Genomic DNA, 25667 nt, shown 5'->3' with positions numbered 1-25667 from the left:
TGTATTTTTAAAAAATTCATGTATTTGATATAGCATGATATTGTTTAATTTATTGCCTTTCTGTCGCTCTATGCTCCACATTGGTTTCTTGCACAAACATTAAGAAGTTGATGCAATACATGAAGGTCATGGGAATGTAACATATTTAAGACCTGATGTCATAAACATGCCCCTTTATGGCTCTTCTGTATCCCTGCAGGCTTTGTGTGTCAGGACCCCCTGTCGAGACAGCCTCGCTCTGACCAAAGAACACAGGTAGTGGTGGACACCAGCACACACGCGAACACAACCGTCAAGCCAAGCATTGCACTCATTCACCCTTCCTTGTGAAACATTCCCATTCTTGTCTTCATGTCTCTGTAGTTACACTACATTCCTGCCACTGCCACTGAGCTCTTCTCTTACCCTAATGGAAAACTCACTGTAATGCAAAACAACTGCTAATGCAATTACAGTGTTTGAGTGACCTCAGTTTGTAAGTGCTACACTCTCAGTGGCTTATTGTTTTATCATTTCTAATCAAGTGACTAATGCTCTCTCTAGGCCTTGTTGCCTAATGATGCCACAACAGCTAATACACTTGGCTACCTCCACTCGACTACTGCACTAAGATCTGGCAAAGGACCTGCTGGAGGGATATTACTAAATCAGACAGATTTCTGCTCCACCTTATATTGAGTAAAAGGCCTGTTTAAACATAAAGTAACAATGTTTCATTGTTGTATGTTGATGTGGTTTGGATGTTGTCTGTATGTGCCTTGATACAGGCTCAATGCTGATGCAGTGTGTTCACCCATTTCCTCTTAGAAACTTTTTTCTGCACATCCAGCCACTACACACAGCAGAGTGGTAAGCTTTTTTTGTTGTTGACTCAGACGTATTAATCTTCCTTTGCTTTGTCCCTTTGCAATTCCCTGATGCCTGTTTCATTACCGGTAAGAAATCGCTTGCTGCTTTTTGCTTATTTGATTATGTGGCTAAAGCAATTTTTCACAGGGACAGACAGATGGCTTATATAAATCCTTAATGCTGCGTTTATAGTCAAAGCTTCGTTAGCAAAAGCACTTAACAAGCCGCAATGCGCTACTTTGCGTAATGAGTCGAAAAACTTTCTTCCCGATGCTTCAGGCACACCTAAATCAAGCCAAACACTAGCTGTTGAAGAACTTCAGGGGCCCATAGAGAACCTGTCCTATCCCTTCACTCTGATCAGGGGCAACAGTTGAGACCTTTTCTGAGGGATTAAGCCTTGTCACTTTTTGGCTGCCTTTGTATCCCCACTATCCATGTCAGGGTAATTAAATATAATCCCCCTGCTATTCAGATGACAAATTTTATATGTGATCATGCAGGGTTGTGCCCCTCTATCTGGCCCGAGTTCCAAAACTGCATGCCAAAGTTGTCAGTCACAGCCTAGTAGTGCATGCAGCAGGGAGACAACCAGAAATGCCACTGCTTAACAAAAGCACTCTATTTCTGTGGCGAAGACAAAAGAGGAGAACGGGGTTTTGGTTATCTGTGATGTAGCTTCTACATTTTCAACTTAACATACAAATAGATTTTTGTGGATTACCCTTACGGCCTTTTGTTCATCCTGATTATGAAGCACCTGATTTGCTTTAACAAAACTGGATTGAAAAGAGGAAACATATTACACCGTTTTTATCAAAAACTGTTTGCATCGTCTCCGCTTCTTGTAGCGACAGAGGCCGACGTCAACCAACATCTCAGAAACCGAGGATCTTAAGGACAAGCGAGGAGCTAAGCATGGCCAAGGAGACAGCACTCTGAACCTAACTGTTGAGGAGGTAAGGTCTTAATAAAGATGTTGTGTAAAGTACTTTTAGTATAGGCTGTGTAACTGTATTTTTTCTGTATAAACATTGCTTCTTTTTTTTAATAGATGGTATTTTACTTTCCTTCACTAATATAGATCAGAGTGCTGCGGAGCATAAAGGAAGAGTATGAAAGACGAGGAGGTTTCATTAGGATCTTCCCCACCGCGGATACATGGGAGCTCTATGGGTAATCTGAGCCAGGAAAGAACAGACAGATCCCTTGTAGGCCGCAAGGGAAGTTTGTCTGTAATGTTACTCATTACTGATACTGTGCTCAGATAAGCAGGACATTTAGCTTAAAGCCAGACTAAGCGACTCCTGTTTGCATTTGCTAATTTAACCACCAAACTACGATATAGCTCCAGAGTCACTGGAAACTTGTTGGAGTCTATGTTCCAAAAAAAATGATCCCACAGTGACTTTATATTAAAATGCTATTAAACTCCTATTAAGAGAGGAAATCCATCATTGTGCTTAAAATTTATATTCCTATATGAGGATTAGTTGCATGATTAAACCTCCGTTAGCAGCAGGGTATTTTGTGGCATTTTTAAAAGCGTTTTATTGAGCGGTCTGGGGAGCTATTGGTGCAGTTAATACCCGTTCCTTCCACAGGATCACAGAAGTCTCATTTTTAACACATTTGCCACAAATAAAGACGCTGGAGCTCACTGGGGCCCCTGCCTTTATGATTATTGTAATTTGCTTATTATCTTCTTCTCTCAGAGGATATCTTGAGTCCAAGACATCAATGAACTTCGTGTTGGCGAACAGACTTTTCCATGGAAGGTAAGCATTTCCACTGTGGTCGGGATGGGAAATAAATCTCTCCATCAGTTTGTGGAAATGGTGGGATTGTAACGTGGCATTTGTTTGGTCTTTTGACTGGATAGGTGAGACGAACAGCTTTTCCAGCACGCGCCTGTGTCTATGTGGCATTGTGGCATTGTGGCATCGATTCGGGGGCAGGAAGGGAAAGATAGTCACAGATGAATTGTGCCGTTTTATTGAACCGCATTTTTGTTATTGTAGTACAACGTTCATTTAGGTTATTTGAATCTGCGCAGGCTTTCAAAATTTAACCACAGGTTTGACTGTATTGACTGGAGATTTGTCCCCCGACTAAGCTAAGATTTTCCATATTCATTAGGTAGTGAGTTCAGGGAGATGGTTGCTGCTGCAGTACCTAACTTAAAGTTGAAATTTACAGCTGTTTCTCTGCTTTATACTTGTTGATAATATCCATATAAATCATTATTCTTGTTGTTATTATCATTGCGTTGACACGTCTTGCTCTGCCTCGCAGGAATGTGAATGTGAATGTGCAGCTGCAGGTGGACGTGGTCCATGGCTGTCACGTTGTCCAGTATGAGAGGAAGCTGCTGTCTCTGGAGGCACGAAAGAGGAGACAGCGCCACCTGACTCATGGCTCTGCTGCAAGGAAGAAAAAATCGGGTAAACTCAATGTGTTCTTTCTTTTTTTTTTCCTTCAGTTTGAAATAACTTTTTTTTTTCCAAAACTAGGAAGAGTGTAGCTAAGTAGAACAACATCTCACGCTAATGCACTTTTGGTTCCAATAAATAACTCCCCTGTGTCACGGTAAGGTTGGCCAAATATGACTCTGTATGAGTTCATTTCATTGCAGCAACAATAAAAAGCCTATTTTGAGTGCATGTGTGTATTTTATCCCAAATGCCAGTGATGCAACTGACATTTGTCTTTTCTTGCTGTGTTGCATACCTCAGGGAAGGAATCCAAGGCCTCCCTGACTGAGAACAGCAGTCAGGAGGGAGAGGAGTGTGCTCAGGAGGAGGTGAAACAAGCTCTTGAGCCAGTTTCACACAAGGCTTTGGTAGCAGAGCAAAGAAAACAAGTGGCCACACCACTGGAGCGATGCCACAGTAAGGCTCAGTCCAGCTCAGAGGCAGCCGTGCACAATGCCAGCCCTACAGTCAACCTGCTCAACATCCTTCAACAGGGCTGGGAACTCAGGTCAGTTTGCATTCTGGGCTGCTGCTCCCATTCGTCCTCATTGAGTAAGGAGTACTGTGAAGTTGCAGGTAGAAACGAGGACGAACATTTACACGTGTTGATGTTTTAATTCCTCTCACTACCTCTGACTGGCTGGGCCTCAACGAAAGTCAGTGTTATTCTTGTACGCCATTGAGTCCAGACATAATAGTTTACTTTTTAACTTTTTCTGCTTTGATGAAAACACAGTTTTAACTTAGATTGAAGCACATGGCACTTCAGTAAAAGGGGGCATGAAAAAGTGTTAAGGTTCATGATGGGTCTGCAGAAGGTCCCGCAATTTAAGTAGTTTGTGACCGTCTAGTAAATAAACGTTGGTTTATTAGCACAGGCAGTAGCTTTCCTTTTCCTGAGCTACAAGTAAACAGTCATTGTTTGAAAATGGTATAAAAGCAGATGTAAAGGGTTCAAAATTTGCTGAGGATCAAGACACTCACTTTTCTTTAAATAAAGACACGCAGATACAATATGCTTTCACCACTGTACTTAGACTCAACAAAGGCTGCAGTCTCCTGTCATTTCAAACGTGTGCCTGAAATTATAATTTCAGGAAGAATTACGATAACAAGTCTGAGTTTGTAGAAATTCCTTAGTGCTTGCCAGGACTGTGCACGAAGCTGGGAAATTATAGTATAGCATGTCTTTGTTTGTGTTTGACAGCTACAATGTTCTGGCAGTACTCTCTCCAGGTTCACCTGGGCCACGAAGACAGTTTGTCATTTTGATACTGATACAGGACAAGATACAGACAAGATGCACTGTGTTCCAACAGCATTCTGTTATCAGCTATTGTTGCATATTTCTATTTTTCATTGCTTTATATTTGCTTTGCCTTTGATGCTTTTTCCTCTCTCTTTTCTGCTTTTACCTCTCCTCTTCAGCAAAGTGCAGGCTCGTATTGCTTTCTCCTCTTACCTGCAGCGAGTCCAGCAAAGACTGTTAGCAGAAAGCAGAGACAACACCATCTCAGCTTGGCCCGACAATGGCAACGATCAAATGGTACAGCTATAGCATTTTTTTTTTAACTCCTTGTAAAAAATGAAAGCAATCGAACACTCTGTAACTTTGTTTTCTCTGTATGTATGTGTGCATGTCAGTTTCCCTTATTATTCCTCTGTTACTCATCTGCACCGTGGAAATCTGCACGTGGCATTTGTAGCCACATAGAAGGAAAACGTGGACTCTGTAAAAGAGAGTCTGTTTGGAAAGTTTGCATTGTAATGGCATACATCATCATCATCATCAGCAACCTTAAAAAACCTGAGGAAAATCAGTGTAAAATCGTGCCTATCTCTGATCTTTAAATTCAAAAGTGTTTTAAAGTGAGTCAGACCCAGAGTTAAGACGACAGAGACGGCTCAATGAATCAGTGATTCGGGAAACTGATGATAAAAGTTTTTTTTCTTTGTCTTTACAGGAGCTCGTGATTTGCTTTCTGAGAAAAGCAGCCAGTAACCTTCAACAAAACATAAAGGTAGTCTTGCCCAGTCGGCAGTTACCACTCCAAGACCGCAGACGCATCCTGTCCCATCAGTTAGGGGAGTTTATCCACTGTTATAACAAGGTACCCCTTCCCAGACTGTAGAGTCATTGCAGAATTACAATTCAGAGAGGTGCTTGAAACACAAAGGACATTGAGCTGTTTATTTCCAACAGTCAAAGTACATCTGCAGTTCTGTTCTTTTCTCTATGTTCCCAGGAAACTGAACATATGGTGAAAAAACAGGAGATTAGTAAAGAGGAGCGTTGTGTTAATCCTAAAGTGTTTCAAGAGTACATCAGTGCAGCCAGGTTAGTGATTTGGCTCAACTTTTTTGAGCCAAGTTTTCTGTTACACACATTTATTTCATGTCTTTTTTTTCTTCTTGAACTAACAGTGAAAACGACCTGGAGGAAGTACTGACATTCTACACGCAGAAAAATAAATCGGCCACCGTCTTCCTAGGAACAAAAGTCAGAGGCATTAAGAAAGATGTTCGTGAAGCAAATGCCTCAAGAGATTCAGGAAACTGTGATAATTCTAAATGTGAGTTTCTTGTTTCTTTTCCCATGTATGCTTTTTGTTTTTTCTACTGTACATCTGGTTCATGTTTTAATTTTTTATCATTCAAGCATAGTAAACAGGAACTGTTTAGATTTGTGAATCTAGAACAGTGAAAGGAAAAAAGATTGAGTCATCTGGGGTGAAGAAAAGGTCAGCTTCAAATGATTAGAACTTACTGCGGGAAAACAAATGTGTGTCAGAGCTGAGGAATGAGTAACTGATGATAAAGGAGCTCTGGCTTATTTCCTCCTTTGAACAGCTTTGGCCGTGGAAGCGGATTCAGAGTTGTCGCTCCTAACAGGGAAAGTCAGCTCCGACTCAGACAATAAGGCCACTGATGGTCAGCCTTCTTTTTGTTTGCTGCCTGAAGACATACGGGCTGAAGTAAGAATGGTTAAAACCCAGCCAGAAGTCCAGTCGTCTCAACACCGCTCCAGTTTTCCTGTGACCTTGGACTGCGTGCACAATCATGTGCAGCACTGCTCTCCTGCATCCCTGCCTCTTCACTGTCCACCGCCGCCTCCACCTCCTCAGCCACCATCTTATGCACAGTCCTTGGCAAAGTCTCACCTCTGCCATTCTGAGAGTATTTCTGACCCTCCCGCATACACCTCTGCCCATGTGGTCACACAACCTCCAAGGGTCCTGTGGACGGCTGCGCCCACGGGCTCAAATGCGGCGACTACAGGGCCATCGACACAGGTGCTCAGAAGAATTCAGTCCTTTACCTCATCCATGGCTGGCTCTGCAGCGGCCTCGTCCGTTCCAAGTGCCACACACATCTATAGCCAGAAGCTCTCTAGACCCACATCTGCAGGCCAAGGTAATCTTTCCTGCACGGCGTGCTGGTGTTTCAAATCAAATTCACAAAGATGTTCTCACCTTTTCCTTTTTGTTTTTCTTTCTCAGTGATCAGGAGGAGCACTTCCAGTAAGCTCAAGTCAAACTCAGTGGGAGCTTTCAGGGAGTTGAGCACTCTGACCGCCCAGGCCCAGTCCAACCAGCAGGCCTTCATCTCAGCCCTGCAGAAACTGGCAGACAAGCAGGTTGCTCACCACTATGCCAGCTCCAGTCACATCAACCTGCTGACACAACATGTAAGTTTATTATGCTCTCAGCTTCTGCAGCCCTGTGACTCAACAGCTACAACTACTTTGAGTAAGAAACTATGTTGAGTTATTAAGCAACTGTAAACTGATCTGTGTAATGGTTCATGTAAGGAAGAAGAATCTGGCCTCTCTGCAGTAGTCCTCTCACTGTGAGGTCTTTGATATTTCTCTTTGTTGATGTGTAAACCTGGCTCAGGCCCCACGCTGATCGGCGGCATCTAACTGCTTATTCATTCAGCAGACCTGTTGGAGCCCGAGGGTCTGCACCTTCCTTCTTCAGCCTTCAGCTCGCCTGCAGTCTGCGGGCTGGGGTTGGTATGGGGGTGGGTCTAGGAACTGGAGTTTGAAGCTGGCCGGCCCAAACAGTGGTGAGCAGCGTCAGCCCCTCAGCTCTGTGTGAGGTCTCATTATCAGAAGCACCATGGGGGAGTGATTTCTGTTGATACTTAACAAGCAGCCACCTTTTTTTTTCTTCTTTTTTTGTGGTAATTGATGCTTATAAATCAAGGAATGTGGCAAATTGGCACCAAGCAGGGGAGTGGCAACTTGGTTGTCTCTATCACCACCTTGTCGCATATTTCCCAAAGGTTTGCCCTTCAGCTTTGGGAGCCCATCAACCTTTCATTCTTCCTCCTGTTCCTTCACCTCCTCTTCTGCATCGCTGGATTATTTATTTATTTATTTTCAGTCAGAGATTTTTGCGATGGCACCAGACCACACAGGCGGCGGTTTTATGGCTTCCTTATGACTGTATATTATTCTGTCTATCTGAAAGGTGTTTGCTGTATTTCCTGTCGGTAGTTAATCCTCAACATGGCAGCAGCTTATTTTTCAGAGTAAAGTAGTTCAGTGTTTTGCACTTAAAGGCTTAGAGTACATTTGCTTTTTGCTTTTTTTCCAGGACTGAGATTTGAAGTCATTAAATCACTTGCTGGACTAAATGGAGAACTTTGTAAACATGAACAACACCCTGTTGCACAGTTGACTCCGTAATTACTCACTCTCATGCTAGGGCACATATACAAAACAGAAACTGAAATTGAGTAAAGCCAGACATGCTGAACATCAATGAAGTGAATATACTCCTGGGCTGTGATATATTGATGGGCATATATGTGCATACACAGCTTGTGCCTTGAGTGAAAAGATTTCTTTTGACAGATCTATACTCCCATTTTGGTCTCTTGACATGTTATAATACATGTTCTCCAAAGGTTGTTTTAATTTCTGCAGATTATATTAAACACTTTATAAAAACATATGACCAGTCTACCTTAATAAACCCCAATAAACCAGAGCTGTAGCTATGTAACAAAACGCCAACACTCTCTTTATTAATGCCATGCAAGGCCCAGCAGCTTCAGTTTTTTTCCCATTGGTCCTTTAGTGCACAGAAGGAAATAAAGTAAATAAAGCACCGCAGCGTTATGTTTAATTCTCCCACCAGATTTCATCGAGCATCATTCCCAGGCTAGCACAGAGCAGTACTGGGGCGCTTTTGCCACACAAGTGCTGATGTGGTTGCAAACACTGTTGGCCTGGAAAGTCATGATAGCTGATTCTGTTGAGGATGCAGGAGGGGGAGGGGACCGCTTAGATTTAGTGCTGAGCGGAGACTGGCTGCGCCATGTGCTGTGTGTACATTTCACACAGCCCCCAGATACGAAAGATGGAGGTGATTGGCGTATGAAGAAACACAATGTTCCACCTAATCTTATTCATCACTTCTCTGGATTTAGACATGGGATCACTATTAGCGAGATGTTCGGTTGTACTTATACAGAAAGTGCGGTTACAAGTACATTATGCTTGTAAACTGCAATCAAGATGAATCCTCCCTTCAAGTTTTTAAGCCTTCCTCTCTGCCCACAGTTGACCAACCTGAACCTGGCGAACAAGATGCTGAGCAGAGAGAGCTTCACACTGAACCCTAAAGCTGCTACAATCCAAGGACCAGTGAGAGCTGTTCACCCTGAAACAGATCTACCGAACAGCACTGGGTGAGTCCAAGGAAGTATAACTTACAATAATCTCCCCTTGGAATAATGGTTTGGATCCAACATGAGTTCTCAACAAAGAACTCTTAAAATCCAGATATCCGAGATGCTTTCTACTGCATTGTAAAGTCTGTATATGCACAGAATGTGAGCATATATAAAGTCCCAGTACAGCAAAGGCCTCAAGCTAATTTAAGACGACCAGTAGATTGACAGCTGTATGGTTTCAACTTTGGGCATAAAACACTTGAGACAGCGTCAAACATGTAAGTAAAGTAACATTAACCAAAACCCTGACAGTGAAGCAGAAGAGGAGGTGAAGGAACAGGAGGAAGAACGAAAGGCTGATGGGCTCCCAAAGCTGAAGGCCAAACCTTTGGTGCACAGCGACTGGAATTTCATTTTAATACGACTCTGTTCTTTAAAAGAAAAATTGGTTTAGCCACATCTGAAAATTGCATTTGTTGGATATAGATGCACTGGAAAGCACACTTTATTTACATTTACTCTTCAGAATTGGTTCACAGATGCCTCTGTTAGCTCGCTTTTGCATTTAGCACATATGGTGTCTCTGCTACTTTGCAAAAGCTTCAGTGCTGCTTCTGGTCAAGTTTCACCATTGTGCTCATGTCTACTATTTATTTGCTCTCCCCTGAGGCAGCAGACACAGATTAGTGCATTACAGTCTCAGTGGGGTTCACTGCCAAGGTAAACAGCGTGTCCTTCCTTTGACAGACTTAAGTTTGAGATGTGCACAGATGTTGGAGTCAGGACACACAGAATCTAAGAATGCCTGAAGCATTCAAATTAATGTTTAACTTTCATGAATATTCTTTGCTATTCTCAAGATTAATGTTTGTAAAAGCTTCAGAAAAGCTGTTCAGTGTGACTCCTTTGGCTAAACTACTGTCTTGGGGATTGTCTGCATAATCACTTTTATGCTATAATTACTATAAGTACTGTGCTTTAGTGTAGTATATACAGTAAGTATAAAGCCTGTTTGGTGAGGCTTATTACATTCTAAAGACTTTTTAAAGGCTTCTGACAATTTATTAGATTAAAGAAGTTTGTCTCTGGAAAGGGAATGAGAATTTCCAACACCTCTTTGGGCAGGCTAGTTTATCTGCAGGCAGGGAATTGGGTCTTTTGTTCCCCTTTTTAATTGTGCTCCGTGGACATAAGTAGTTGTAGAATTGGCTGCTGAGTGTCGGCGTTATGTGGAGCACGCTGGCAGCTGAAAGCGTTCTGTTGGAGCGGTGCTGGAGGCAGTGGTACAATGTCAACACCCACAAAGTCTGTCTACTCAAGGCTCTCGCCTCAGTACCCACTGAAATTCCTCCTTCTTCACCCCGGCTCACTGCGCTGAGAATAGGAGGAAGGAAAGAGAAGGAAAATGATCGCATCATCATGGCTTATGGCACCAGACCAGGATTATAAACCTATAGGCAAAGAGGGGAAACCTTAAGTGTGTCATCTTCTTCTTTTATTTGCTTATGTGTGAGTGGCAGTGTCTCAGACTGCTTGGCCCTGATTTTGGACTCTGTTTTTCCAGTCCTGCCCTTCCTTATGTATGGAGCTGTCAGGGAATTCCTGGAATGTCTGGCCTTTTCCCTTTTAAAAATGTTTTTATTCCCACAAACTAAAAAGAGACTATTAATAGCTTATATCATTTTTACAGATAGATTCACAACAGAAATCACGCTTTGAGCGATGCAGTCCTCTGACGGATCAGAGTTACAGTGTGATTTCAGACATTGCATTTGCTTTTCCATATCATGTTTAAACACTTCATTCATCAGAAAATAAACTGGCCCACGATGCTCTTGCAAAAGAGATTCTAAGATTTAAAAATGTTTGTTCAGGTTTGCCTTTCAGCTATTCACATTTCAGAATTACACTTTCACAAATCTAAAGAGAGAATATAAATTAGCGTTTTCTTGCAATACAAAAAGCTCTTGAGGGCCCCGGAACACCGAGCCCTTGGTTAGGAATTATCTACATGAAATGTCTTTAATAAGATATTAGGATAAAATGTCTTGATTTCATCCCGACTCTGTTTCTTAAAACACAGAATTTCCTGAGCCCCCTCCCCCCTACGTTCGGGCTCATGGCTTGTGCCAAACATACTGAAACTGTTAAGCGCACTGGCTCTTAAAGCAACCACAGGGGTGAAGTATGATGGGTTTCAAAGTGTAGCATGGCTCTTTGAAGTGCTGCTGCCAGGATCTGCCAGGTATGCTGCATCAGCACTCTTAGAGCTCCTGCCTAAATTCAGTGTGCTGACAGTCAGGGGGCTTTGAACCCATACGGCCCATCTTCATATACTTATGGGGTAAGTTGGTGATCTCTTCCGGTGTCGGACCTCCTGGTACATTTATGATAATTTACATTCAGTGTACCTATAAATTGAGGTGTTGGATTACTTTGAAATACTTGACACCTTTTACTTTGTTTAAAAGTATTTTCTGTTACTTAAGTTTGCTAATACCGCTTGTGGTCTGAGTTTGCACTGGACCTCCATGTGGTCATGTATTATTATTAAGTCAGCAGCTGGTCATGGTTGGTTCTCACCATTTGTGTTTGTTATGTGAATAGTTATTGCTGTCTTATTACCAGAGCCGCAAACGTTCCTCTCTGTTTTCTTCCCCTCTACGTTCATACCAGCTTTGTGTTTTGAGAAATGCCACAACCCTGCTTACACAAGGTATTTTTAGTCCTGTTCAATACTTTGTTAGATTGGTGTTTTACTTGGTTGAATTTTCTAGAGGCGAATGATTCCAAAGGGTTTTAAGGCGGTCCATTTTCTAAACCAACAGCTCGAGTAATCAGAAAAACGCTGGTGAAAATGTAAAAATTCTTTGATGGGGGACAGATTCCCACAAAATTGGTCTGATGTCTCTCTTCCTTTGAATTTAAAAGGAGAGATGTTTTTATTCACGTTGATTGAAACCAGATGTGGCAATGGGAAGGCAAACCCTTAAGGTAAGAACAAGTGAAATTCCAGGGAACAGATTTAGTCATTCAGCAGAAACATGCACCTTTAAAGCAGTTTTCATTCCCACAGTGTGCAATATGGTTATATGTACTGTATATAATCTGCTTTATGGAACTGACAAATGTGTGACCGTGAATTAGGGTTGGGTTGCACCAGCTATTTTTAAATCCATTGCAGGTTTGTGTGGAAAGCCCTTACTATTCGTCTTAGGATCACTAACAAGTATGAAGTTACTGCTCAAAATTTAACCTTTAAAGCTGGTAAATACTTCATATTCTTAGAACTACTGTCAACAATGTAAACAGGACATGCAATACAGAGCACTGAGTTTTAATATAATTTCTAAATAACATATATGTGTTTGAATGTTTGTGTGTGTCCCTTCCCTTGTCACAAGGACTTGCTGTAGCAGGTGGTTCCACATGTTTGATTTGGCCCTTCCTGACATAACTCCAGAGGGGATTTGTGTCTCAGGCTGGAATTCAACCAGTGACATTTTGCTTGCCAAGGGAATCTGTAAACTACGCTACTGAGTCACTAAAAACAAATAAACTAGTAGTAATTTCTAGATGTATGTGTTAGTTTGTTTTACATTAGACATGCAGGGAAAAATCTTTGTTGCGTGTGCAGGAAATGTTAATATCCATCGATGCATTGTAAAAAGCATGTAATTTTATTATTGATTACAGCAGAAATTCCTTTGTCGTTAGAAAACAACTCTCTGAACTCGACTTTACAAAGAGAATCAATTGGCTGCTTCTCTTTGTTATCAATCATAGTAATCTGAAGGTCTTAAGTTTTTGGATTACTGTTAAGACAAAATCATATGTTTTTTTATTTATAAAATAAAAATAATAAATGTATTCATTACAAAATATGCAGGGAAATTCATCATGATAGTATTTTTGGTTATTATGAAACAGGAGCATACTATTTCCATCAGGTAATATGTTGTGGTATCTTGGCCATCATATGTATGCTGCCATCAACCACTTTAGTTACAGTTTGCCTTTTGTCTTCAGATTTCTTCATGGCACAGATTTTACAAGCTGCTGGAAACATTCCTCAGAGATTTGGGTGTATGATAGCAGTTGGCTGCACATCCATGATGTGAATCTTCCATTTCACCATATCCCAAAGATGCTCTATTGGACTGAGATCTGGTGACTGTGGAGCACTTTTAAGACCAGTGAACACTGTCATGTTCAGGAACTCATTTTGAGATTATTTAAGTTTTGTGACATGCCGTGTTATCCTGGTGGAAAGGACCATTAGAGGATGGGTCCAATGTGGTCATAAAGGGATGGAAACGGTCAGCAACAACACCCAGGTGGGCTGTGGAGTTTTAGAAAATTCTCAATTGCTCCAAAGGGGTTCAGAACCTATCCTCCACCGTATTACACCATCACCACCAGCAGCTTAAACCACTGATACAAGACGAGATGGATTTCATTTTTTTTTTACATCAATTTCTGTTATATTGTTTTCAGTAATTCAGGTGACCCTTAACCTCCCTTAGTTACACTACAATAGGCATAAGCTGCTGGGGCTGGAGTATCATGGGGCTTGACCTTATAATATAAAGCACTTTGAGGTAACCGTTGTTATGATTTGGCGCTATATACTAGAGCAGGGCAATATGGCCAAAAATATTTATCACGATATATATTTGAAAATTTGCGATAACGATATAACCGACGATATAATTGATGCGAGACAAAATACAACTCCACAACATTACTAGCGCAAAAAGACAACCTTCCATTTATTTTCACTTAAACAAGAAGCTGGTTTTTATATACATTAAAGCTTTATAAAAATGTAACAGTGCAAATGTAAATTCCTTGCTGAAAGTTTAACCAAAAGGCATTTCCAGTAGAAATGGGCTGACATATCCTGAGCATAACCATGTATAATATCCACTGAAGTTAAAAAGAGGTGCTTTGCAACATTAAACTGCAGTGTGCAGTACGTATTTTTCGGACCATAAGGTGCACGGGATTATAAGGCACATTAAGCGAAACAAAGCAGTCAGATAAATCAAACTTTATTAAACTCATTCTTCTTGCTTCCTCCACTTCTGTACCATTGATTCATTAATGTTGAATTCTCTGGCAGCTGCTCTATTCCCATGTTGTTGCAGTATATTAATCACTAACCTCGTATTGTGGATGGATTATCTCAGTTGTTCTCCTGACTGAAGTTTGGTCCGTTTACAGCATCCTGCCATGCGATTGCATTTGTCTCTAACCATGAAGAACCTTCACGTTAACTTTTATAAGTGGAAAAGTGTTAGTGTTCGTCCTCCAGCTTCACTGTTTATGTTATGCTAACATAGCTGTGTCGCTAGCGATCACGTAGCACATCATTATATACCAGCTAGCCCAACTTCAGTAACCCTACAAACGTCACTGCTGTTTAGTTTCCTGTCTTCATTTATGTTGGAAGTTATAGCAGAGCTGTACGTTTGATTTTTTTCAGAAATCTCTCCGTCAGAACATGCTATATCATGCTTAGGTAACTAGCGAAACTAGCGAGCTAACTTCCGCTAGCTTCCTGCTAACTTCTAACTCCGTTAAATGTAATAACTTTTGTTTTCATGGATGCCTGGAAGTTAAACTTTATAGTTACACCTGGTAAAGCAGCAATGCTGATCGTTTTATTAAAGATGAAAGAATTTAGACAGTTTTTAACTCTAAGTGATGCTGCAGTGTTGTTTGACCTGAAGCATACGGAGTTTAGGACCCAGATTACTCCCAGATTTAAGAGCATCTTAGTCCGACAAATACGACAATAACAACGGCCGCTTGCATGTTCTGCAAAAAAATGTGCTTTGTTGTGTATCTGACGGACAAACACCAAACCAGTTCCACATCACTGAAGTTGCACCATTTTTACAAACCAATTCTGGTTCATCTGTTTCACTCAACAATCGGCCATGTGCGTATGAAAACAAAGGCACTGTGCATGCGCGTTTTACTCCCATTCTATCGCGATATTTCATTTTCCTATCGTTGCCTAACATTATACCGGTATTACCGTGAACGGTATAATATGGCCCAGCCCTACTATATACATAAAATTGATTGAATTTGACTCAGCCTTTAGTGTAAATGGTTATAATCCCTGTTTTGTTTTGTTTTTTCATTTGTTTGTTTTTTTAATCCATTGATTTTACTTATCCAGAACTGTTTTATAGCTTTCCTTTTTTGGATTTTCAAGTGAAGTTGTGTGAGTTTAAAACAGAAGTGTTTAAAAAGTAACCTATCATCCTACTTGGAAGAAAGCACTTGTAGTTTTCAGTACCCCACATTGCTCACCACTGCCCTAATGTAAGCCTCATCATCCCCGGCACTGCTGAACTCAACAAATTGTATTTTAAGAACAGACCTACTTGGTGTCATGTTTTTGCAATAAAACACGATAAACAAACACTGATTAATGGTTGGAAATACCCCTACACTCTTGAGGCTGCTAATGTTTACACTGACCAGGCAGGGCTTTGAGATAATCTGGCATGATGTCATCTCAGACGGTACATTTTCCCACATTCACACTGAGTTAGATTGATGCCGCACATGTGCTCAACTCGCACGGCTGTGTTGTTCTACAGTAAGTTATATCAGCATATTAAAGGATGGCGAGCACAGCGGGGAGTAAGCTGACACCCACGAGCAGAGGTCCGGCAGTGAGGGAAGTCCCAGATAGCTGAAGCTCCGCACATGTGCTGTGATGAGAAACTCAGATGTAAAACTATTCCGCTCACTCATTTAAGAAAAAATAAAAATCAGATTTTATTGGTTGCTGTTTTGGACAAAAGTGCTTCCTCCTGTTTTTAAAATTCATGGTCATCTGTAGTAGTTTTTTTGTGTGGTGTTGTGTTGACAAGTTTCCCCCCGTCACCCCCCTACCTTGTGAGGTTTTATAGCGACATTGTACTCAAGGAAAGCCTGTGCTTTTGACCTGAGACAGTCCATTTTAGACCATATGGTAATAAAATGGTAGCACTGAAGGTCCCCGCGGTCCAGTCTGCAAACTGCAGCCAAGTCAAAGGAAATCGCTGCTGTAAACAAAGAACAAGTTCTTGTTTTGTCTCCTGGTGATGTAGAATCTCTGGCCTTGCAAAGTTCACAGACGAGCCTTTGTTTCCAGGAGCAAAAAAAAAAAAAATGTATTGGCCTTTGGTCACAGCAGTTGTTTTTGCAATATATGTGCTATTATGTGAACTGAGAAATGCATGGGCGGATAACATGTTCACATGAGTTTAAGATCCCTTGTGTCTTGGCCACACAGGGAAGGAATTTATTTTTTTCTTTTACATTTTAGCAACACAAGATTATTATCCCACACTATGCATTGTTGTTCAAGATTAATTGAATTCTAATTTTAGCACTTATCATAGTTTGGTCCTAAAAATATTGTAGCTATTGTGAATCTAAGTGTGCAGTGTTTTCTTTAACTGTAGACCAATAGACAAATGTTATTGCATGTGGGAGGAATTTCCAAGAGCTTTTTTGTCATTAAGACCTCCAGGGATCCCATTTCTTTAGCTGTACGCGTATCTCTTTCTCTTTTTTCCCCTTTTATATTTTTCCTCGCAGCTCCCAATAGTGCTCTTTTATGGCATTATTTTTGGCTGAGGTGGTGTATATATACAACAGCACACCAGACTCCACAGACTCGATTTAAGCATGTCTGAAGGCTGAGGCTGGTCACTTCATTGCTTTAACAGTGGTCAAAAATGGTTGAAAAAAAAAACTGAAACAGGCTTAGGCCTAATGACAGATAATCCAGTTACAAACTTGTGGAGCTCGTCAAAAGGTTTGCTTTCCAGGTTGTGGTTTTGTGATGTGGATGGAACGTGAAGCGAGGAGGAAAAGTTTTTAGTTCAGCCTGTGTTTGCCACAGGCTTGCCCTCTGCTTTCACTCTGATTTGCACACTTTGATTTGAGGCTCTGTGGGCACAGCGGCCACTGGTTAGGATGTTGTGAGATGTCTTGTTGTTTCACTTTTTACTGGTGGTCTTGCATCTCAACATGGAGTTTATAGCTATTGTCACATCTGCCTGGAATGCATGGTAAAATAACTGACGAGGTAGCAGTGAGTAAATATATTAAGCTATTTGTGGACTCATCCTTTGTTGTTGTGTAACAAAGCATGAGTTATAGTAGAGTAGTAACATCTGTGTTTCAAGCAAGCATTTCCTTATTTTTTGTCATATATATTAAACAACAGTGGATGGCTTGAATCACACCAAGGCTTGAATGTGTGTTCTTCAAATGGCATGCAATTGCTAGGGTGAAATTGGTTGCAAAGTTATATACAGTGCTGCACTAATAAAATACCTTGTAATTGGTTTGGTTGCTAGCTGGTAGCCATGGTGGCCCCTCAAACTGCTTGCCAAGCAGCTGTAAAAATATAAACATTGTGACATAAAACAGAAACACCGATCGACTGCCTTCAAATGAATAATTGGTTGGGAAGGCATTACTTTTATTTTGAAGGTGAGTGTTCTCTGTTTGTTGTTGGCATTGCACCTTTTCACATTTCAGTTTTGACGGTTAATGGTTAGTAAAGAGAGTAAATGGTGAGAATCAGAATCAGAATCAGAAACTTTATTGTCATTGTCATGAGAACAACGAAATTAAGAATGGTCCCCGATCATTGCATCATCCCTAGCAATATCAAAATATAAATAAAACAATAAAATTCAATAAATAAAATAGATAGAATACTTAAAATACTAATAAGATGTAACAGTAAAACATTCACATACATTCCCACACACATGCTTCAGACCGTGCATAGATTAACACAAGAGTGGCGTGATGGACATTTTTTTGTAGTATTCAGATGTGTTATTGCAGTTGGATAACAGCTGTGTTTGAGTCTATTAGTCCTTGCTCTGATTGCCCTGTACCGTCTGCCTGAGGGCAACAGTTCGAACAGGGAGTGGCCAGGATGTGAGGTGTCTTTTATGATGTTTTGGGCCTTTTTAAAACAGTGGGCGTTGTGTAGAACTTCCAGTGTGGGGAGAGGGCAGCCAGTGATCTTTTGGGCGGTGTTAATGATCCCTTGGAGTGCTTTCCTCTGAGCCCCTGTGCAGCTAGTGTACCAGATGCATATGCAGTGTTTGCAGACAAGTTGTCATCTTCCTTGCAAACTACAGGCAACCGTAGAAACCTTCTAGATCTTCTAGACTGCATCTGATCTCACCTGGTGACCAGTTAGGGAATAATATTTTACTCTAGCAATCAGCGGTTACTAGGGGGTCACCAACAGGTCTCTAGGCCTGTGAAACTGAGGCCTGGACATGGTCAAAGTTTCAAATAATGATGTCAGTGTATGCATAGGTAACCCCTGTGAGTCAAAATGTCAGGATTCAGGCTACTCTAAATCCTTGGTATCAAAGAGTGTTTCCTGTCTTGGATCTGCACGCTGTCAAAGAGACTGGATGTCATAGACAGAAAGCTCTAGCCGTGAGCACGACAGCCCCACCCATCTGCTGTTTACAAGGGGTAGCCAGCCAGTCGAAAGTTGATCTAAAGAGAGCGAAGCTAAAACTGTTTGTTTGTATTCTTGCCAGAAAATGTCTTTAAAGAACACTTTTTGGGGTGCAAATGTCACTGATATGCAATTCAGAAGAAAGAGTGACTTTGTTTTTTTGTTGGTTTGAAGTATATTACTTTTTCACCCTGTGTATCTGTGTCACTTCTCTCTAAGCCACAGGCCGCTAAAGGAAGAGGACTGGCAGATGCACAATGACTACAGCCTGGTGAGAGGGGTGACACCCAAGCAGCACTACCAGCCCACCCAAGGGAGCTACCAGCTTCAGTTTGCTATTCAGCAGTTGCAGCAACAGAGACTTAAGGCTCATCATCAATTTCTGGACCAGACCCGCTGCGGACATCAGGTAAGATGTATCATTTTCTTAGTAAAGAATGTTTGTTTTCATTTAGCATCTTGGATGCTAAACAAGTGCACTGCTCATTTTTCCATTGGTAGTATTTGCATTTCTATTTTTTCTTCTTTCTTTTTTTTAAATAAAAATAGCACAGACACTTGTCTGTTAACACAATAAGATTATTTTTCAGATTCTTTTCTTTGTTGGTTTTCAGTAATGGCACCATGTAGAACTTAACCTTAAGAACTTTTAACCCATAAAAACCTCAATATTTGTGTCTGTATAATTTATGTCCTTACCTAAGCTCTGCACTTTGCAAAATAGTGCAAAATGCACCCACGTTAAGAGAAGAGATTCCATGTTAGCCTCTGGAGAGCTATTTAGAGGTTCGCCTTCCAAACTGTCTAATAAAACAGTGTTTGGTGGAGACAGTAGCTTAATTCTAAAGACCAAAATGGAACAACTCTCTCCAATATCACATCATTTGAGTGAATGACTCTACTAGGCATATGGGAAGGTGAGTAGACAAGAAATTCTACTCTTGAGGGTACCAGCAAATCTTGACTTTTCAAATAGCTCCATTAGTTTTCCTATTTTAAGACAAATAAATTCGGAATATGATTTTCTTAGCAGTAGAAATGTAGCGGCAAAAAACCTTTTAGTTATGGCTAACAAGCCGTGACAGATGTGATTTGGCTGTTTTTACAGGGAGATTAGAAAGTTAGAAAGGCCTTAGCGTAGGAGTTTTTTGTTTTTCTTTGTTTGTTTTTTTTTAAATGTTTAGACTAAAAAAGAGTGGCTCTCGCTTTTAGCGCAGTGACTTTGAAAGGAGATCTCACCAAGAAGGAGGATGTATGTTTCCATTTTCCAGAGGATTTGGTGGACTGAATCTATGGATTGAGAGAAATGGAGACAGGACAGTGCCATGGGACAGCTTAAAGGCTGGAATGACTGGATGCGCCCAATTTTTTCCGAGTACTGGAGTTGGCCTCACGTCATTGTTTCTCATCTTGGTTGGAACTTAATTAATGCAATTGAGTTGATATTTCTTTTGGCTTGGTCGGCAGCCTTACGTAAGGCACTTTATGATTCCTTCTCTGTTCCGTTCATCTCTTCTCGTACTTTAAACACATTTAACCACGTTTGTCTTATCTGTGACATGCTCCACCATAATTCAGCCATATAGCGGCATGAATATGTCTTACAATTTCAAATCCCTTGTGCCTTTAAGGACTTTATGTGTACAGAGCAGTACAAAGAGTCAGAAGACAGAGCTTTTTTGTTGTTCACCCTCTTAAACTGAGGTAATAGGAGGGCTGACTCTAGATATGGTTGTCTCACCATCAAGTCAGGCAACCCTCCCTAAAATCTTGGCTATCCCACCCCATTCATTCCCTTCTCCCCAGCTGTCATGGCAATGTGTGCCACTGCTTAGCTCTTAGGCAAAATCGTTTTGCATGGTATAGACCTTAATCTGCCAAGGAATTTGTCAGTGACTTGATTTCATTCTTTAGTGCCATTAGATAGGGGTTTTGATCTTTTTGATACAAATGTATTTTATCTCAAATTCTTGGATTTCCTGGCCTTGGGAGAAAGTTACCAATACTTTTTGATAATATAAATACACAAAAGGATGTTCTTAGTCGAATGTGGGTGCTCGTGTGCATACACGTTCTTCAGTGTGAGAGAAAGAGACAGGGGTCTGTTCCGGCACTCCAGTCCACGTTCCAGTTACTGGGTGCAGACTGCACGGCTCCTCCACAGGATTGGCCCGGGGCCACCTGGCAGCCAAAGAAAGGTGCCCTTCCTGGCCCCGCTCAAGCTGAATTGTGGCCATAGGCCTTGCAACCAGGAAACTTAGCTTCTCATTTATCAACACAGAAATTACATCAGATATTCCCTGTCGGCCCTTTGAACGGCCACACTGTGAAACTGGAAAACCATTAGCTCGTTAGATAGCCGTATAAAGCTGCAGAGAAAATAGCGTGGACGTGAGATGTGGAAGGAATGTATGCGAGCATTCCCCGGCATTGCAAGGACAGAATGAAATGTGGCTCTAAAATATTATGTCAGAAAGACAACAGCATTTTCCCTCTTCACAAGCCTTTGAAGAGATCTTGTATAAACAAATGAATAATGTGAAGAATTTGCTTTTCACTGGAGCCAGCTGCGAAAAAATGTCGAGCTTGTTTTGATACCGGATGGCATTTCATTAATATCTGCACTAATTTATGTCAGGCACTTTGATATTTCACCTTAATGACCAAAGGCCACATTTTTTTCCATGACTCACCCATTCCAAATTTGCTCCAACTTCCTTAGGCCTTTTTTGGGAGGGAGTTTGATTTTTATTTTGTCCTAAACAGTTCACTACACACATGTGAGGAACAATCCGCATGTCAGTCTGTGGCACATTTAACCAACCGAGGGAGAGTTGTTTTTCTTTTACTTGGCCTTTTGAATTTTGTGATGAAGCAAATGGCCCAACAGTGATCTATCGCTACATGATGCCAAACAATTAAAATGAAACGTTTATTAAGGTTAAAATAAACAGGGAGAAAAGGCTGAGATATTTTAAATTACACAAGAGGTGGACTGAACATCAGCGGCAACACGTCTGATGAATGATGGAATGAGGATTTGAGGTCAGGAGAGATGTACTACAGTGATTGTCTATAGCCGTCTGTAAAACACAGCAGAGGCTCTGTCTTGGTTTTGTGGCTCCATTACACCCATTGGTGTTGGAGATTTTGTCAAAACTGACTACAAGGACTACATTTAAACATGTTAAAGAATGAAGGCAGTCTTACCAAATATTGATGTTCAAGCTTGTTAGAATTGAACCAAGTCTGTTTTTACATTATACATTATATTATATATGTGTATAACATGTAAGTTTACACATGTTTCAATAAATCACTGCACCCATTTCTCAGTTTCAAATGAGAGGTGGCTCAGTACATGAGGGAACATACTGTATATGTTTCTTTTGCAGCTTTGTATACAGCCTGCGGTTGTACACAGTTAATGTCTTGACCAAGTATGTTTCAAATTACACATCAAATTTGAAACTTTGAAACTGGATTTATATTTCAGTTAAGATCTTTGTAACATGTTTATGTTCTCTCAAAAGCTGAGTTTTACAAAAGCTTGCTCGTTTTTAGGGTTAGTAATCACTCCACAGCCACCATCACTGGTCCAGTATCATTTTAAACCATTGAAGCCACAACTGTATGCTCCATGTTAACCTCTCTCAGCTAGTTATTGAAAATCCTTTGAATTCCTTAAAGCAAACTATAATATCACTAGATTTACCAGTGAGTAGTCATCCTTTGTAGTTGCTCTTATTGTACTGTACTCTGCCCAAAGTTTAAATTAAAGGTCTCAAACCTCTTTGCTTTGTTGGTTAAGTTTCAAAGTAGCTTGATTATTGTAGTAGTTTGATATTGCCCATAAGTAACCGACTTTTGTTTTCTTTTTGGTTTCACAGGCTCAATTTCCAGACCAGACACCACATAGCCAGGCTCTCACAAAATCATCCAGCTGCCCTCCTTCCAGCTTTCACACTCTGCCCAATCAAAGCCATGGCCTAAGCCATGTCCAGACCTGTGTTAGCCCAGCTCTTGCTCCAAAGCCACCCAGCGGTGCCCGAGAGGGACAAGTCAGGAGAACGACTGCAAAGCGTCTCGTCAAGTAAGACAAATGTTGGCTCTGGATCACTCTGTTTATTAACCATATGACAGTTATAGAGCATTGTTAAGTTAAATGAAGCCAAGGTCATCTGAACCTCTACTGACATCACCCGACAGAGGTAAATGTCTGAATGTGAAGGTACGTCACAGCTGGACTGGTCATTAAATGATCGAGCGAGTGGGTGTCAGTGGTCCTGCCTACTGTCCGCTCTGCTCAGAAAGCTTCTTCACAGAAACTAAGTGCAGTATTTAACAGCAATGAAGAAGAGTGAAGCGGACTATCTCCATTTTTTTGCTACACGTGAGAAAGGGCAAGATCGGACAACGTCCCAGCCTCCTTCGCCCTATTACACTTCCCATAGTTCATATGTGAAAACTGCTCATTTAATTTATCGCAGACATAGTGCAGTGTGGTGGCAGGCCCTCCACCACCCCCCCGCTTGTGGAATGAGACAGAGTTCATGGGATTGGTGAGCTCAACAGGACATGGCTAATGCTAATGAGAGTTCGAATATGCGTGTAGTGGAGTGCTCCCAGTCTTTTGGCCGCAGGGTGTATCTACCCGTTCAGTAAACAACCTCATCACAGGCCTGATTTCTGCCTGAACCGTAAACAAAACGTGGTTCAGTGAAAGGGCCTGGACTCGGAGCGCCGTTTAAATCCTGTTTGGTTTGGAGATAAGCTGAAGACTGCATAAGGAAAAATAAAAGGAAAGCAGTGAAGCCGGGCTGAACTGCCAGCTATTTTCCTCACTTATTTTATGACTTTATTACTGCAACATCTGGCAAAATTACCCAACAACAGCAAACCTTTGTGATCGGCGCTGACTGTTTGTTTAAAGTAGGTTGTTGCAGCGGTGAACTGCTCTTCACACTTATTTAATGTTTAAGAGGAAAGGATACCGCTGGACTGGAACACGGGCTGTTTTTGTAGTATTCCGGGTAAGCCCTTACAGTGTGTGAATTACCCCAGAGTCCCAACAGTGCATTTCTCTGTTTGACTTAATTCATTCATTGCAAGTTTGCAGGCCTGCTGATGCCGCAACCGAGCAGAGCCCTGGCTCTGCTGACGTGTTACATCCAGTCATCTGACTGGACTGGACAAACTGTACCTGGCAAGAAAATAGTTAAGAGGGCAGTGCCGTGGTGTAGGGGTTGTATAGAATAGGTTAGCGAGGCCATGTAGGTGCCGTGTTTGCTCGTGTGTGTGCATGTGTGTCTTCCTGGCAGTGGTTGTGTTTACCCTCTGCATGTGGAATTCCTGAGCCCCCTCACACTCTTCTCTGTCCTGCATTTTTGCGGTCGACTAGTGTGACAGTGGAGAGTGTGGGAAAAACGGAAGCTTCAGGACCAAAAATGCGCTGATGGAAACAATGAAGAGAAAGAATAAAGAGAGGAGAAAAGAAAGAATGACAGAAGAGAAAAAAAAAAGGTTAACTCTGTCCAGGAGAACGGAGATGATTGTTTGCAGAAAACGGTGGGATAATAAGTTGCTTCCCTTTATTTCCAGCCCACATTTTAGGGGCAACTTAATACCCCTGTTATTGAGGCACATCTGAAACACATCCCAGTATAGGCTTAAGCCCCTCCAGCTTATAATAGTATCACTGTGCTGGATGTGTTCAAGCAGTTCAAGGTTATCCACCTTGAACACCTTCCTCCAGCCAACTGTAAAACTGTTGTTCGATATAAATACACCAGCACTGGCTTTGGCTGGTTTCCCCACCGCTGATGATCATCGACAGCTTTTAGTTAAATCTATTGATCAGAATGAGATTTGCATTTTTGAACATTTGTGATCCAATTTGATCCAACCAAATAGTTTCCTTCAAGTAAAAGTTTATTGGGGTTGTTTTTTTGGTCCCAAAGTTGGAAATGTTATCCACCGAGCGGGCAAGGTGACTGTGTAAAGTCACTTTTAAGTAAAGCTGAACGGAGACTGGTGCACTCTCATGAATGACAGTGCCTTTGATTTTAAGCTCAACTAACACACTTGAAGCAAATGTGCAGCTTGTTGGTATCACACTCAACAGGGCAGGGCTCTGTCTGCTCTATCAACATACCACAGCTGCCAACTCGAGGGGCTGCAAGAGCTCAAAGTGGTATGACTTCAGTGAAGGCTTTGAAAGGAGCAATTTGTAACACAAATAAATGAGCCTGTTTGGTATTTTGTTTGCAAGGTTTGGTTAGTCGCAGCTGTAACTACGGAAACCCAGGCTGTCGTGTGGCATTACTAATAGGGTGACAATTACAGCAGCACCATTAATGTCAGCCTAGCTGCTGCTTTCACTCCCTATTAATCAGCCACAACAGTAGTTATTTTCACGGGATACTGTATACACACAGAAGCTGCCAAACGTGTGTTTATGGTTAAACTTTATCCCCTTTGGTCAGTTTGAGTAACATTAAGTCACGCTAACTACCTGAGCGCACCGAAAAGTAAAGCCGCACATCTGCTGTGTTTACATAAGAACTTCAGCTCTGTGAGAATAGCGCGAAATTTTCGGCACTGGGTCATGTGTCATGTGCGCACACTGCAAGTTCAGAGTCGGTTCTCACCAGCAGTGTTTCTGGCTGCTGTCTGACTCTTGAAGTGACAGAGTGAGACTGTTGACAAAGAAAGTGATGTGAAGAACCCAGAGGTCAAGTTTTTTTTTTTTTTCGCCCCCCTGAATATGAAAGGGGTTTCTTCCTGTTGAGTTATGCCTCGCTTAAAGTGGGCCAGTTCTATTTGTGGTTGTGTAATGGTATGAAAGAACAACTGTGCAGCCCCTTACAAGGAGGCAGTGTGTACCCTCGTTACCTTATTAATGCTCTTTTGGCAAGCTGCTGTCCTGGGGCGAGAGGTTAATGCCAGCTAAGCTTTATTTATTGTTCCCTCTAAAAAATGGTTAGCAGATTTAATGTATAAGGTTGCAGACACGTCTGCTCCTGCTTTATGCTTCAGTAGCTCTTATAATGATTTTCTGTTTGAAAATGTTATGTTTGCAGCCGGATTATGTGAAAAGGGCAGTGCAATTCCTTGTTTACGGTCGTCAGACTGTATGTATGACGCAT

General features: G+C 41.4%; 1 protein-coding gene across 8 annotated transcripts in view; it reads left to right on the top strand.

Annotated features, from left to right (window-relative positions):
* ttll5 (tubulin tyrosine ligase-like family, member 5) overlaps nucleotides 1–25667 on the top strand; it is a 57638-nt gene that overhangs the window by 23357 nt on the left and 8614 nt on the right. For 5 of the 8 annotated variants that reach the window (XM_082515248.1, XM_082515246.1, XM_082515244.1 and 2 more), the window contains exons 15-30: nucleotides 200–255; nucleotides 808–849; nucleotides 1701–1808; nucleotides 1934–2025; nucleotides 2565–2627; nucleotides 3145–3293; nucleotides 3585–3831; nucleotides 4752–4869; nucleotides 5288–5434; nucleotides 5570–5661; nucleotides 5748–5896; nucleotides 6174–6737; nucleotides 6824–7011; nucleotides 8896–9023; nucleotides 18739–18928; nucleotides 22410–22612. In XM_082515248.1, coding sequence (XP_082371374.1) covers nucleotides 200–255; nucleotides 808–849; nucleotides 1701–1808; nucleotides 1934–2025; nucleotides 2565–2627; nucleotides 3145–3293; nucleotides 3585–3831; nucleotides 4752–4869; nucleotides 5288–5434; nucleotides 5570–5661; nucleotides 5748–5896; nucleotides 6174–6737; nucleotides 6824–7011; nucleotides 8896–9023; nucleotides 18739–18928; nucleotides 22410–22612 — 2536 coding nt within the window. Of the gene's footprint in view, nucleotides 1–199; nucleotides 256–807; nucleotides 850–1700; nucleotides 1809–1933; nucleotides 2026–2564; nucleotides 2628–3144; nucleotides 3294–3584; nucleotides 3832–4751; nucleotides 4870–5287; nucleotides 5435–5569; nucleotides 5662–5747; nucleotides 5897–6173; nucleotides 6738–6823; nucleotides 7012–8895; nucleotides 9024–18738; nucleotides 18929–22409; nucleotides 22613–25667 lie in introns of those variants that run through there. The other 3 variants (XM_082515247.1, XM_082515249.1, XM_082515250.1) reach the window with 3 other exon arrangements.

The sequence above is a fragment of the Aulonocara stuartgranti genome, assembly GCF_965226115.1.
Source record: "Aulonocara stuartgranti genome assembly, chromosome: 19".
In the NCBI taxonomy this organism is placed as follows: domain Eukaryota; kingdom Metazoa; phylum Chordata; class Actinopteri; order Cichliformes; family Cichlidae; genus Aulonocara; species Aulonocara stuartgranti.
The sequence above is the reverse complement of the archived record's forward strand: the minus strand, read 5'-3'. Positions and strand labels throughout refer to the sequence as shown.